Raw genomic sequence first — 14,954 nt, forward strand, 5'->3', positions numbered from 1 at the left:
GGGAGGGTCGCCCCCAAGAGCCAAGAGTGGAAACCAGAAGGCCCAGCCACCTGCCTGCCCCACCCTAACCCCTCCCTGTCCCTCACCCCCTCACCCCATGGTCAGATGGAAAGGCCTCCCTCGTCCTGTAGGCCCTGTGCTGGCTCCACCAGGACAGCCCACTCCTATGCCCTCTCAGATGGGTCCATGCCACCCCCTGTGGTGAGGAGCCTCTGTCCCCACAGAGACAGCGCCCCACTGGCTCTGCCCTGGCCTGCGACACCTACTTGTGCTTGCCATCTCTGCCTCCCTTGGTCTTCTCTCTGCCTTTGCTGAGCAGGGGGAAGAAATGAGGAGACCAGGGGACAAGGGTGAGGGTGTGGACCAGAGACCCTTGCAGACTTAGCCCCTGGCCCTGCTGACCCCACAATTCCAGGGGCCTCCTTGTCCCACAGACCCCTTACCCCACAGCATCTCCCTATGGCAAGCCTAAGTCTGCTGGGCAGGACCCTGGGCTCTGCTGCTGGAGAGAGTGGAGGGGCTCACAGGAGTGGGGCTGGGTGGCCACTATCCCAACCCCAAGCCCTGATGAGGGAGGGGCCTCAGGGTATCAGCTGATCTCCTCCACCCCAGGCTAAGGTCTGGTGATTCTAGCATGTGCGTCACAGGTTCTGCAGGGAACACAAGGTCTGATAGGCCTGGGCCACACTGCTCCTCCCCTTCCCCTCCTCCCCTGACCCCTCCCTGGGGGTGGGGGCTCCCAGGCTGTGAGGGCTTCTAGGGAAACAGTGGGCTGAGCCTACTTTGAGGGGGCAAGGTAGGGGTGGGAGTGCTGCTAAGGAGGGCATCCGGCCTCTCAGGAGAAAGGAGTGGGAGGTGGCTCTGGGGGTGGGGGTGGTGCAGTAAGCCACTATCCCTCCAGGGCTCAGAGCAGGGCGGAATGCTGCTCCTATCTCTCTTTATGGAGGCTTCCAGAAAATCCTTCTGGAATGTTCTCTCAATGCTTCTCTGATGCTGTGGCAATGAGGATGAAGAAAAGAAAGCAGAGAACAATTAGCAATTTTTCCTCTCCTCACACCCTGTTCTGGCGCAGACCTTGCCCAGGTAGACTTGACTCCATACTCTATTAGTTCAGGACCTGGAGGCCTAGATACATACAGCACAGCCCAAGTCCAGCTCTGGCCAGCTAACCTTTACTTTAGGCAAGCAGGTCAGTTTGTAATTCAAAGCAGTTAACATCAGCCAGGTCTCTGGCTGCCAAAATCAGCTGAGAGCACCTAGCAGAGAACAGCTCTGCCTGGGCCTGGCTGGTCTCCAGGGCTGGTCGGTCATGGGCCCCCATGAGGACCCACTGAAGGCTGCCTGCAGCTGGCTCCTATCTGGCAGGGCTCCATGGGAGCTGAGGAACTGAGGGCTCCATGGGAGATGTACTAGTCCCTCTATCCTCACATTCATCCAAGCAGAGCTGCTTTTGTCTGAGTTATCAATCCAGGTTTTAAGGGAAGTTGTTTTTGTTTTTGTTTTTTTAAGAACTCTGTGACCCTGAAAAGTTAAAAAACTCCTGCCATAGAGGAACCAGAAGGGGAAGTATATCACCTGGGAGTAAGTAGGTGGGGCAGGAAGGTGGAATTTGTGTACCTGAACAATAAACTGTGATGCTTTTTCTCTTTCCCTTTAGGTTTTGCTCTGATATTGCAGAAAGGGATCAGGCTTTCCTGGGGGCACTTCTCAGGCACACAGCAGGCCAGGGCATAGCATGTACCCTGCAGGCTGGGTACACAGCACACACCATCTCCCACATGCCCGCCCTGTCCCTTCCTCACACACTCCAGGCCTCTGGGCTGACAACGGGGACTATCTTTTTGCAAAAAAAGAATACTCTTGTGACTCTACTACAACCACTGTTACTGCTGCTACCATCATCAGTGATAATAGCGGCAAGGCCCCATGCTTAGAACTTTAGCATGCCTTGACACTTAATCTGTCCGTCTCATGAGGTGGATACCACTTTTAACCTGTTTTCCAAAGAGGTTGCTGAGGCTCAGCCTGCCCTGGGTCACTCAGCTGGCAAGCGACAGTCTCACATTCAGTCCACATTGCTATGGGACCTCTCTGGGAAGCCCCAATGAGCCCAAATTTCCTCCTTGAGTCCACATTGTGTTTTTGGTGTCCCTGCCTGGCTGGGTAAATTCTGATCCTCAGGCAGCCTTCCTCTCTGTGTGAGCCCCAGTGTCTTGGCCTCAGTTTACCTCCACCTCTTCCTCAGGCTCCCACCCCCCTCGCTCCTGGTGCACTGTTAAAAGTGGCCACAGGGCATGAGGATCAACACAGAGCTGGCTGGGGAGCTCTGGGGCTTGCTGGGGCCCAAGTGCTTCACAGCACCAGCCAGGACCTACTCAGGTACTCAGCCCTGAGCTGGGGGAGGGTGGCCCCAACTTTAGACAACATAGCTAGGTTGGAAAGGAGTCTCCTGAACACCGCGTCACTCCCAAATCTCAGCATGGTGGGCTGACTCTGGCACCTCCCAGCTGCTTTGGGAGGTGCGGCAACTCCGGAGCTCAGCCTGGTAAAGGGAAGCAGGTGGGGAAGGATTTTCTAGCTCTTTGGGAACTGTGAGAACTTATTAAAAAACACTCTGAGGGTAAGGCTGGTGCATGGAACACACATCATGCTTAAGCACACTCCTTGGCACACACCCATGCATCTCTCTCTCTGAGCCCCCGCCATGCACACGGGCCCAGCTGCCCTCTGGCCCCGGGCACAGGAAGGAGGTACCTGGCTTCCACTGGTCACACTTGGAGTGGGAGAATGATCCATAAGGAGAACAAGAAAAGCAGCCCCTGTCTCTACCCCCGCTCCAGATGAGACCCAGCAGAGAGCAGCCCAGCAGGAACCTCTACGTTCCCAGGGTTGCAGGGGGTGGGGGTGGGCAGCAGAAGGAGGTGGGAGCCACGGAGGGCAGGAGGGCCAGGCCAGGTGGAGAAAATGAGAAGGGGAGAGAGTTGCAGAATACATAAGATCTGGAGGAAAGGCCCAAGTCACTATGGTTCAGCAGCAAGATTAAAGTTGAGGTTCCTTCCTTTGTACTTTCTAAGATGTGGCTCCTAGAGGCAGCGTCAGCAGGCAAGGCCCAGTATCCAGAGGTGTGGGCAACCCCCTGGGGTCACACAGAGAATGTGAGTGCCAGTGCATGCAGACATGGGCACCTGTGTGCGTGTTTGTGTTTAGGACCAAAGTCTCCTCTCTCTTCAGAGCTGGGGCAGATGTATGCTGACATGCAAGGGCTGGAACCTTGATTTTATGCTGCTGGGAGGTTAGTAATTCATTCCTTCTCTGCGGCACTGACAGCCCGGGCAGGTGAGGGGAATACCATGAGTCAGTGAGACCCGTGCCCCTGCCCCTGCCCCAGGGCAGCTGTGAGATGCCTGACTGGACAGTATTGTCAGAGTCCTTGGTATAGGGTGGGGCACCAGAGCTGAGAAGGAGCTTGATGACAGTGCCTGGACCAAAAGGTCAGGGTAGAATAAGTTAGGGTAGAATAAGTTGGGGTAGAATAAGTTGCTCACGGTAGAATAAGTTGGGGTTGGGGTAACATGGAGTCTGTGAAGAGGAAGGAAAGGAACACTGGTTGAGCATCTGCCACGTGCCAGGCACTGTGGTGGGGACACATGCATTGCCTTATCTAATCCTGACACTCCTATGGGCTCAGTGAGCCTGTCTCACAGATGGGGAGGTGGGGCTCCAAGCAGCAGAGCTGGGATTTGAGCCTGTGCTCTTCATGGCACCACACTGCCTCCTGGCACTTTTCTGGGGGTATTGTGCAGACAAATGGCAGAAATCAGGGGACCCTGGTTTGGGGGCAGGGACTAGAGAAGTGGATAGTGTGGCTCAGGGGTCATCCGACTGACCAGGGCCTGGGAGAGATGGAACTGTGGGAGCCGAGGGTTCATAGGTGGTGGTGGGAGTGGGGTGGGGGGTCTGCTCAGGCAGAGCTGCCAGTGCACACTTCCCTTCAAGAGGAATGGGGGGACTTTGGGCAGGTTCTTGGGGTCTTAGGAGTGAGTAGCCTTAATAGATGAGCGTCTGCAGAGGCCCCTTCCTGGAGCTAAGGCTTGAGGTCTGCACCACCCCTTCTGGGAGTGACCTGACTCCCAGAGTGAGGGCAGGCAGGGCAGGGTTAGGGGTGGCGGATCCAGGGCCTGGAGGGAGAGATGTGCGGTGCCCAGAGGACTTGCTCTGCCGTAGCCTCCCTGCCGTCCATGGGAAAGTCCTGGCCAGGCCTGCTCAGGGCCAGCCTCTGCTGAGGCTGTTTCCTGTCCTCACACTCCACCTAGCATCCCCCACTCCTCAGCAGACAGTCCATTTCACCCCACTGGACAGGGAGGACTGGATTCCCACGCCAGACCCTGTGGGTCAAGATGACTGGATGAGATGCGTCTCCTTCCAGCAATAAGGTTTCTGCTGCTTGTTAGGGGCTGACAAGAGGGACACCGTGTACACTGAGCACCTTGATCTACAAAGGGATTGGCCCTCCCAGGAGGAGAAGGTGGACAGATGCGAGGGAGGCCAGGACTTGGGGCACTAACTTGGGGTCAGAGGTGAGGCACAGACACCCCTTCCCCTCCCTACCCCCTTGTCACTTTCAGGAAACAGGCGTCTTCCTGAGAAGAGTTGGCCGAGTCCCTTCTGGGGGGCTCTCTGCTTCCTCCCAAACCCCAGAACTGACAGCCTGGCTTAGCAGGCACTTATGGGATGAGGGTGAGACATGAATCCAGCTTCCAGGTTCCCCGTGGAATCTCTGCACTCCTTGCCCCAGAACTCACAGCCTCATCTGGGTGGCCTGAATTAAGCTCCAGGAAGACCCCCAGTTCTCTACACCGGCTCCCCCTTCTCCTCACCAGCAAATGGCCCATCCCTAGAGTTATTTCAGTTGCTGTTCCCGCCTCCCAGGCCTGCTGGCTGCATGGCGGGGCTGGCAGGAGAAGGTGTGGCTGCCACACTCACTCTAAGGTGCTCTAGGCCTGGACCGGCATCCACGCGGCAGCTGGGGACAGTGTGCACCCTCACATGGCCCTCCACAAAGGGAGGGCGCCTGGGGACAAGGGGCTCTGGCTGTGGCTGTCACCCTCACCCATTCCCCATCCCCGGAGGAGACCTCTCCTCCTGCCCTGGGTGCTGCACGTGAGGGTGGGGGTGAGGAGGGGAAGCCGGCAGTGCTGTGAGGAGGGCTGGGAGGAGTCCTCTCAGCTCCATATTCCTGGTGCCTGGGACACTCTGGAGGTCTGGGGACCTAAGCTCCTCCTCTGGCTTTTCTAGGCCACATCCTCTCACAACTGCCCTGCCAACATCCTGGCCCAGTCTTATAGGACTGAGAGGACCCCGCTCGGCATGCCTGAGCCACAGCCCTCTGGGCTGCCGAGAGCTCCCAGGGGAGTTGTCTCCCGTGGACACTACCTGTAGGATCCAGAGCATCCCTGCCTCCCTCAGGATGTCAACCTGTTGAGCCCATTCCTGTTACTGACCCACAGGGGTTAGTGACATGCCCAGAGTCACTCAGCTAGTGAGTGGCATAGTGAGGATGGGACTTAAATGGAACTTAGTTTCCTGATTTAGGGCCAGTGCTCCTTTCCCTACAACCGATGGCCCTCAGGTGGCTTCTGATTGATTGTGTTCTCAGAAGGCCCTCAGTAAGGCCCACAGTCTCTGAAGCAGCACCGGCCAAGTGCTTTCCTCAGGGGAGGCAGAGGCTGGGGACAGGTGGCGCCCATTGCGTCAGCCTCCCCTCACTCCCCATCGGTCTCTGCTCCTGCTCTTACCACTTCCAGTCTGACTTGGAGCCTTAGCATTGTCCCACTATGAGGAACCTGTCTGTCACCAGCCCCTCCATGGGCAGTACTCGGTACTCAGCTATCACCTGTCCCTCCATGATCCCCTGGCTCTCCTGATGACAGGGCAGGGGGTTTTCATTGTTATGGTCCCCATTTTACAGGTGAGGGGAGAGGGTCAAAGAGGTTGCTTGACTTGCTTGTCAAGGATCCCATGGCTAGTAAGAGGCAGAGCTGGTACTCAGGGGGGGTCCTCTGCTAAAAAGCCTGGAGTCCAAGGTGGGCAGGCTCCAAGCTGGCCTGGGCAGGGGCCACCCGCTCCCCATGGCTGGCCTGAGGTGGACAGCCCAGCCACACTTGCCATAGGCATGGTCACTTTGACCGACAGTGGTACTATTGCTCTCCGTACCTGGCTCCCAGGGTTTCATAAGCGCATGCGCAGTGGTGGGGGCGGGTAGGGAGAGTGAAGTGGTTCAAGTGCAAGGAAGGAAAACATATTTGTTCAATAAAAGGGGTTCAATTACACTAATTTAGAACCTGTGTGTTTTCCAGCACAGGCACTGAATATAAACTCCACTTGGAAAGGAAAGGGTGGAAGGAGATGAGAGGGAGATGTTCTCAACAGCATGGAGGATCCCTTGTCTCAAAACACACCCATCCTGTGGCTGCACCACTGACTTGCCGGCATTTTACACACTGTTCCCAGTGACCTGGAAACCTGCAGACAATGTGTTACTAGCCTAGCCTAGATTCTGTTTCTCTGGGCTCCAGGAGTAATACAAGTGGTCTGTGCATGTCAGGACACCTGCAGGGCGTGGACCCTGGACACCGAGGGGGTCTGGATGCATTCTTCCCAACAAAAGAGAGGCTGGGTCCCAACCAGGACCTTCAGCTTCACCCTGGCAGGAGGAGGCCTCCCTCTCTGGGGTCTCTTCACTGGGTTGCCTGGGTTGGTTTGGTATTGCTGGGTCTTGGATCAGAGAGGTCAGGGCCTCCATCTGCCCCTTCTTCTCTTTTCTGAGAAGATCTAGCCCCTTCTCTTATGTTAGAGCTCAACCTCTCAGACCTTTGCCTCCCTCAGGGGTAGGGGGAGGCCTGGCCCCTTGACCTGATCTGGGCCCCCTGCTGCCTTCCCAGTGAGCTCTGGAATGGGGGACCGGGTGGGGGTTGCTGCAGAAACATCTTCCCACCTCCTGGATGTCTCTCCAGCAACTCAGCCCTGTACTCTGAGCCCAGTGAGGCCCAGAGAGGCCTGCCAGGGGGAGCAGGCCCCAGACATCCTTCTTGTGTCTTTGGGAGCAGTGGGCAGCAGAGGGGCCCAGCCTGTTACCTCCGGAAGCTCTTCTCGCCTGGTGGCCGGGAACTGGGGCGGGAACCGGGGAGCAGTCCGTCTGTCTCCTGGCTGTCCTTCTCTTCCTCTTGAAGAGACTCATCCCCCAAGAAGTCCCCATCGTCCCAGGAGCCCACCATGCCATCTGGGGCCTGATACTGGATCTCCACACAGAGGCTGGTCTGAAGGGAGAGAGGTGGTGGTAAGTGTCTGAGACGGCAATGACAGTCATAATCCCATACACTCTGCAGCTTTGTGATGTTTACGAAGAGCTCTCACACCCTTAATTCAGTAGAGGAAGGCACAGTGGGTATTATGGCCCCCACTACCCATTTTGCAAATGAGAAAACAGAGGTGCAGAAAGACTGACAAGCATAGACCCAGTCAACTTTTTGGGATCTGGCTCCAGATCCTTCTGCAGTTGCTGCTACTCCCTGGTGCCTGGGGCTGGGGGTGGGGGGTTGGGGATGTGCTGGACAGCTGAGCCTGGGACAGGGATGGGCTCTCCGAGTCCACTGTTACATAATCAAGAGTATCATTCAGTGTTCCCAGATAGGTCACCTCCTTGTCCTCAGAACCAGGCTGCCCACTGACATGAGGGTGGTCTGCCTGAGATTGGCCCATTGGAAATGTGATGAATTGAGCTGCCAGGAGAAGAGCCCATGCCTGGACAACCTTCGAAGGCACTGAGTGAGCATTTTTTCCTATTCACCCCACAACCACCCTTCCTGCCCTGGGGAGGAATGACCTAGCTGGGGCCACGCTGAGAAGCCCCAAACACTCTCCTTGTTCTCAGCCAGGAAGTGTCTTGAGACGCCAAGACACAGCAGGAGTTTCTGCGCTGTTGTGGGCACTCAAAGAAGGTCTCTTTCTTCTGGCTCCTCTTGGCCTCAGTCCTGCCTTCTGAAGCTATTTCTGCTGGCTCCCACAGGGCCGTATATAATGCAGGACCCTGGTGGGGGGACCATGGTACAGCCCCATTTTACACATGGGTGAATGGAGGTCAGGAAATAATAGCTAACAATGTTATTGTATATATTTATTGAGCACTTACTATGTGCTTAACTGTTCTAAGCACTTTCTGTGTGTTCTCACTCAACCCACAGAACAATCCTGTGAGGTTGATACTGTAATTTTGCTCACTTTGCAGATGAGATGTAGCTTGCCCTAGTCTCATGGTTAGTGAGTGGCCTAACCAAGATTCACACCCAGGGGCCGTGTTCCTCACCACCATGCCAAACTGCCCACGAGTGGCCACGAGTGAACTGCAGGGGACTGATGACTCACAGCAGAGCCTGGCTGGGGTCTGGCCATCGGGATCACTTCCCTTCTTCCCTTTGTTAGGACTCCTGTTAAGTGCGTATGAACTGTGTATCATTAGCGTGTGCGTGCGCTCATGTGAAGTGCTGGGATGTGGCAGATGGAGTAGAAAACGAGATCCCTGACCTCACAGCATGCCTAGTCTTAGAGAGGAGCCAGTCAGATGTGCAGTGTGAAGATCATGCCCTGGGGCAGCCAGCAGGGCTCAGGCTGACCTTTGGGTGATGGTAGAAATCTCCTTAGTGATTCCTGAGCTGGGTCCAAATGGAAGGGCCCATTGGTGGAGAAGGGAGGGCACTCTCACTGTAGGAAGGGCTGGGCTGTCCACTGTGGGACAGCAGACCCTGCCATGCACAGGCACTCCAGCCACAGCTGTCAGACTTAGTGGCTCTGGCAGTCTGACCCGGGTCTCCTCCTCCTGACTCACACATGAGGAGAGCTCCCCAGACCACCCTCGTGGGGGGAGAGGGAAGTGAAGCAGGCCCCCAGGTGACCCCACAATGGGAAAGTTTAGGGGCTCTCTGGGGCACACCCACCTTGATGATAGCATTGTTGTCATCCATCAGCGTGTCGGTCACCTCCACATGGTTGTCCTCTGCCACCTTCTGCAGCACCATGCGGAAGGTCCCAATGAGCCTGTGAACAGCAGAGGGGCATGGCAGTTTCGTGAAAGAATAAAACCAGAGTGAGGACCGGGGCCGACATCCCAAGAGCTGTGACTGGTGGGGGAGCAGACATGTGGGCTAGCTCAGACTTCAGGCTGGGGTTGGAGAAGGTGGCCCAGGAGCCAGGACTGGTCCTGGCCAGGACAGCATGTCCATGAGGGTACACGGCCTCCTGCAACTGTATATGGATGTAGGTGTGAGATCCATTTGCCTGGGAGAACTCCAAGGGGCCGTGGGTACCCTGGGGGGATGTCCACAAACTGGGAGTCAGGGAATGTGGAATCAGGCTTCAGCTGAGCCTTGCAGAGCAGCTTCCAGATGCCCAGTGTGGAGGCTGTCGGGGAAGGACTGAGGCTCTTGGATACACGAGTATCTCCTCCTCTCTTAACCATGACCAAGGCCTCTGTCCCTCCCTAACACCACTCGCTCATTCATCCTGCTTAGTCAGTAATGATGTCCACACTTGCAACCTGTAAGCTCCTTGAGGGCCAGGATGCACGGAATGGCAAAATGCACATATTCCCAGCTGCCTAGCAGGGGAGAGACTGTGTGGTGTTATGGTTAAGAGCACAGTTTTGGAGTCAGGAGTTTGAAACCCAGCTCTGACACTTACTAGTGAGTTACCTGCTTCCTGGGCAATTTATTTAAGCTCTCCCAGCTTCAGTTTTCTCAGAAGATGAGCTTATAGCCCCTACTTCATAGAGTTGTTGTCTGAAGACTAAATGAGATACTCTGTTAAAGTTCTTACCAGAGTCCCAGGCACATGGCAACATTCCAAAAGCAGTCCCATCGTTATTCATTGGTGTCCCTATATGGTGAGCCTCTCAAGGGCCGTGGGGTGGTGTTCTATTTCCAGCCTCTATTTGATATGCCCGACACACTAGTGATCTCAATATCTGCAGGCTGGATTAATGATCAGCAGTGGGTGCCCGATGACTGCTGCTGGAGCTGACGTGAGCCCCAGTTCACTCTATGGTTAGCAGCTGTTGCTCCGAGAGAGAACAGGGTACTCCCAGAGATATGCTGCACGGTGCTTCCCCAGGGGGTAGATTAAAATGTACACACCATTTCCAGTTGAAGGCTCCCCGGGGAGCCTGCACAGAGCAGGACTGGACCTTGGGGTTCACCTGGTGCTGCCTCGATTTATAGGAGGAAGGTGAGGCTAAGAAAGGGGGAGTGACACAGCTAACTGAGGGCAAATCTGGGAGAGGTGAGGTACCAGATGAATTCTGACTTAGACATGTTTGATGTCTATGCCATGCTGAGGGCTGTGGAGGGTGAACACTGATTTTTAAAAAAACTCCTCTTGTCCATGTGAGGGAGCGGTGGGGGCAGCCGTGGTGGGTGGATGGGAAGCACTTCCCTGGGGCTCAGAGCCCCATCTGCCCACGGCTGCACTGCCCGGGGCCGAACTGTTCACGGCAGGCACTCGGCTCTTCAGCCCAACTAGGCTTCTAGGCCATTCTCAGACCAACCCCTGGAAGCCTCCTCCTCGCCCGGCTGCATCCTGGCCTCTCTTCAGCTCGGGCAGTGCCACAGAGAGGAGAGGTGCTGGGCTGGGGGCCAGCAGGCCCGGAGCCACTGCCCCTGGGTGTCCGTGTCATCTTTATAAAACGAGGGGCTGGGCTCTGAGCTTCCTCACTGCACAGACGTTCTAACCACAGACTACATGCTGGTCCTTTTGCAACCTCACCTCTTCTGGTTCTACAGCAGTGGTTCTCAATGTCACCACGAACAGAATCACCTGGAGGGCTTGTTAAAGCACAAACGACTGGGACCCACAACACCCCTGTGTGCTGGCGAAGGTTTAACAGCTGGTGGGGAAGGGGAGGGCAGTGCTGATTTGCAGCATTTGCTGATTTCTGTGGTGTAAATACTCCCACCACTGCCAGTTGCAGGCTTCTTTTTATTTTTTTTAAAAGATGACCAGTAAGGGGATCTTAACCCTTGACTTGGTGTTGTCAGCACCACGCTCTCCCAAGTGAGCCATGGGCCGGCCCTCAGTTTCAGGCTTCTAATGTAAGGTCCACTAAGTTCAGTTCACACCACTGGCCCCCCAGGGGTCTGACTGAGTAGGAGGGATGGGGCCTGAGAATGTGTATTTCTGACAAGTTTCCAGGAGATGTTGCTGATGCCAGCTGGGGGGCACCCTTGAGAATCTCTGCTCTGCTAGTGCCCTTTGCCAACTGGCTCTTCAGGCCAATGTGATTCCGCCAGGACCTGTTGAGCGCCTGCTGAGTGCTGGGCACCCTTCTCCCCATACGTAGGTGCCCAAGAACAGTAAAAGAAAGTCCCCAGGATCAGCAGAAATGCTGCAATGTGACAAGACACCCCCAGGGGGCAGGATGGAGCTATTCCCCTGCACTGCCCAGAGAAGCCTCAAGTGCCTTCCAGGCTTAACTTGCCTGAGAGTCTCTGAACTTAGACTTGGGAGGGGCCTGAGGGGAGAGCTGTCCAGCTCTCTTTCCAGGGAGTCCCTGATACAACCTCTCTGACACATGCATCCAAGCCTCTGCTAGACACTCAGTGATGGAGACAGGGATCTCACTGTCCACAGGGGATCTCACTATCCATAGCGGCTCTCACTGCGAGTCCATTCTGCCACCGTTTTAATCACGTAGTGAGCTGAGGTCGGCCTCCTGGCAAATGCCCAGCTTCTCGCACTCTGGCCCAAGCCCTGTCTACACCCAGATTAAACGCCACTCCTAAAGGGAGGCAGTGTAGACAATTGAGAGAACCTGGGCTCTGGAGCCAGACACATGTGGATTCACCCAGCAGGGTCTAAGGGGAATTCCATCACCTGGCAACTGTTTAATTCTGGCTAGTTCTCTAACCCTTCTGAGCCTTGTTATTTTTCTGTCTCTCAAAGGAGGTGATACTAGCTGCTTCCCTGGGCAGTGGTGAGAAGTCCCGTGTGAAACTCTTCTCACACGGCAGTCAGGCGTCAGCCCTTCCTCCCTCCCTGATGGTGCACAGGGCTTGCCATCTGGATGGCCCATGCTTGGCTGGTCTCCTTTGAAGGATGAGCTCTGGGGACAGATCCAAGCTGCCCCCCACTCCCCATCTCTGCACAGCTTCATGGACCTGGGGCCTGTCTGTCCTCGAGGGTGGGGCTGAGACGCTGGGAGCTTGCCATGGCCAAAGGAATCAACTTAATACACCTCCAGAGGGTGGCTTGGGTGCTTTAACTCCTAACAGTTCTCCCCAACCTCACCCACATAAAAGTAAAAAATGATATTCTTTGAAATGAATAATTGAAATTATCTCAGTGTTTTGTAAAGTATAAAGAAAAGCATTTTTAAAAACTTTGCTCTTTTGACAGGTGTGTAACATAGCATCTAAACAAAAACAGGGTGCTTGCTGTGAAAGTACAGCTTCAAAACAAAGGCCCAGTGATGCTTCTAACCTGAATTCTGCGCCTCAGCCCCTCCTCTATAGACATTCTCTGGGGAAGGAGCCCGGACAGAAAAAGGCAGAAGAAGTCCCCTGGCCCTTGTGGCAACCCCAGAGGCGACCCTGCCCACTCCAGCTGCTCTTTGCATAGCCTGGCTGCAATCACTGTGGGGTCTCATTCCTTTGGGTGGGTCAGCATGGAGGAGCTGCCTGATAGGGTGGGACCTGGGGCAATTGAGGAAGGGTGGGCTCATCCGCCACTTGGACATCGGGGTCATTTCCCCAGAAATGGAAGTATGAGGCTGCTTGTTCTGCAGGAGGGAGCACTGGCCTGGGGGTCAGGCAGTCTGGGTTGAAGACCTGGCTCTGCCCTGAACCGGCTCTGTGACCTTGGACAAGATCCCTCTCTGGGCCTCATTTTACCCCAGGCTGTTAGGTGAAGGTGCTGGGAGCTCACCCCATGTCCTCTGACAACTTCCCTAACTTGGCTGATCCAGATCACCCGTCACAAAGAGGGCCCTCCTCACACAAGGCTGGCTGGACTACACGGAGGGGCTCGGCCTGCTGAGCAGGGCTAGGATTCCCAGGTAATTAGCCAGACAGGAGGAGGCAGCAGATGGGCCCACAGAATGACCACAATAGAGCGGCAACTGGGCACCAGAATCCTGTCAATAATTCATTGCTTTCCCCTGGGAGCTGGTGTCAAATGCCCTATGCCCAGCCAGGCCTCCACCGCTCTCCTGGCTCCTGAATTATTCAGGGGCCCCTGGAAGCCAGGAGGCTGGAGGCTGGAGGCTGGGCCAGGCAATTGCCCCTCAAGGGTGCAGGACAGGCAGAGCTGGGCACACAAGATCCTCTGAACCCAATACCTCAAACTCATGGGGAAGCCCCAGGTCCTGGAACGGGGCCCTTGTTCCTGGTGGGGCTGAGCAGAGATGGGGGTCTCCTGGTCCCTGACTAGGACGCTTTCTTCCTTCACACCATGTCTCCACCACCTCCTGGCAGCCCCTGAAACCACTGGGTGAGGAGCCAGTCTCCAAGCTGCCCTTGGTTTCTAGGACAAGTCCGTCTGTCTGAAATGGGCAGAGATGGGATCAGGCTCATCAGGTCCCATTTTGCACCCCAACCTCCTTTCCCTCAATTTCCCCAAATGCACAGTTATGTAATTCTGGCTCTCACCTGTAAGTGCCTTGAACTCTTCAGAGAAGAGGGGCCACTCTAATTTCTGCTCCCAGGCTCTCCCACCCTCTGGCCTGGTCCACGTGAACACCAGGTGGGCCTTTTCTTTGGCTCTGGGAAATAGAGCCCTGACAGCTGGATGGGGAGACCTGAGCCCCACCTCATTCTAGGCACCCTCCCCACTGACCCCTGAAGCTGGGCTGTATCAGGATGTCCTGTGCTCGCAACAGGTGGCCTCTCCTTTTCTCATCCCAGCTCTGCAGCCAACAGTGTCCTGGTCATTCTTTAGGTTTCTGAGGAGATGGCAGAACCCTTTCCCACCAGGCCTGGACCTCCCCTTGTGGGTTTTCCTGCCTTCTCTTGGGTGGGGGCAGGGTGGGCAGAGTGGGAAGAAGAAGGCAGAGTCAGGATAGGGCCTGCCGCTCTTTCTGTCTTCCCACTTGTTGGTGTTTAAGAATGCCTAACTGAAGTCTTAACTTTCAGCATATTCACTGTATGGCAGTCAACTTCCCAAACAGTTTGTTTATAGCAGGAGTTTCGCTGTGTTCAAGGGTTTCCAGCATTTCAGTGGTTGGTCTAGCAGCTTCCATTGTAAATGATTTAACAATCTCTTTCTTGTCTTCGGTTTCCACCACCATCACTGCTCAAATACTCTGGTTTCTGGGAGATACAGAGGATTAGGCAGAGAAGACAGAAGACACGCATCCTAGCCCAGCTCTATCACTGTCTGCCCATGTGGCCTCAGTACCTCCCTGAGACTCAGTTTCCCCTTGTGCACAGTGAGGGTTGCCCTGGCTGAGCTCTAAGGTTCCTGGATGTGCTGGTATCTATGTATGGGTTCCTGCTGGGGTTCTGGGATGGCATTCCAGGGGCTCAGCTTCCAATTCTGCTTCCTCCTCCACATCCACTTGGTCTGTGTGTGGGCCCTTCTCTTGTTCCTGTTTCTGCTGTCCTCCTAGGCCACCCAATATCTCACCCCAAGAAAGAAGACCATGCTTCATCTTGGGGGCCCCTGGCAGGGTGTTTCTTTCCAACCTTTCTTGTGGGTGTCAGAGGCAGCTGCCGGAATGATATACCTTGAGAGGCAGAAGGGGGGTCTCTGTGACCTAAACATCTTCCCTTGTGGCCCTGCCAGAGGCCTGAAACACCCACGCGCCATACTCAGCTGAGATCTTGATGGCTCCTAATAAAACCCACAGACACCTTGGAGCCCATGTGGCTCGGCCCTTCCTGACTCAGAAATCCCCTCTACAATGTGGTCCC

General features: G+C 55.4%; 1 protein-coding gene across 5 annotated transcripts in view; it reads right to left on the minus strand.

Annotated features, from left to right (window-relative positions):
• OTOF (otoferlin) overlaps positions 1-14,954 on the minus strand; it is a 97,965-nt gene that overhangs the window by 49,858 nt on the left and 33,153 nt on the right. For 4 of the 5 annotated variants that reach the window (XM_063077902.1, XM_063077899.1, XM_063077901.1 and 1 more), the window contains exons 4-5: positions 8,991-9,090; positions 7,135-7,316 (exon numbers count right to left, since the gene is read on the minus strand). In XM_063077902.1, the coding sequence (XP_062933972.1) occupies positions 7,135-7,316; positions 8,991-9,090 (282 nt within the window). Of the gene's footprint in view, positions 1-266; positions 312-7,134; positions 7,317-8,990; positions 9,091-14,954 lie in introns of all 5 variants that reach the window. The other variant, XM_063077900.1, reaches the window with a different exon arrangement.

Source organism: Cynocephalus volans, chromosome 14, assembly GCF_027409185.1.
Source record: "Cynocephalus volans isolate mCynVol1 chromosome 14, mCynVol1.pri, whole genome shotgun sequence".
NCBI classification, from domain to species: Eukaryota; Metazoa; Chordata; class Mammalia; order Dermoptera; family Cynocephalidae; genus Cynocephalus; species Cynocephalus volans.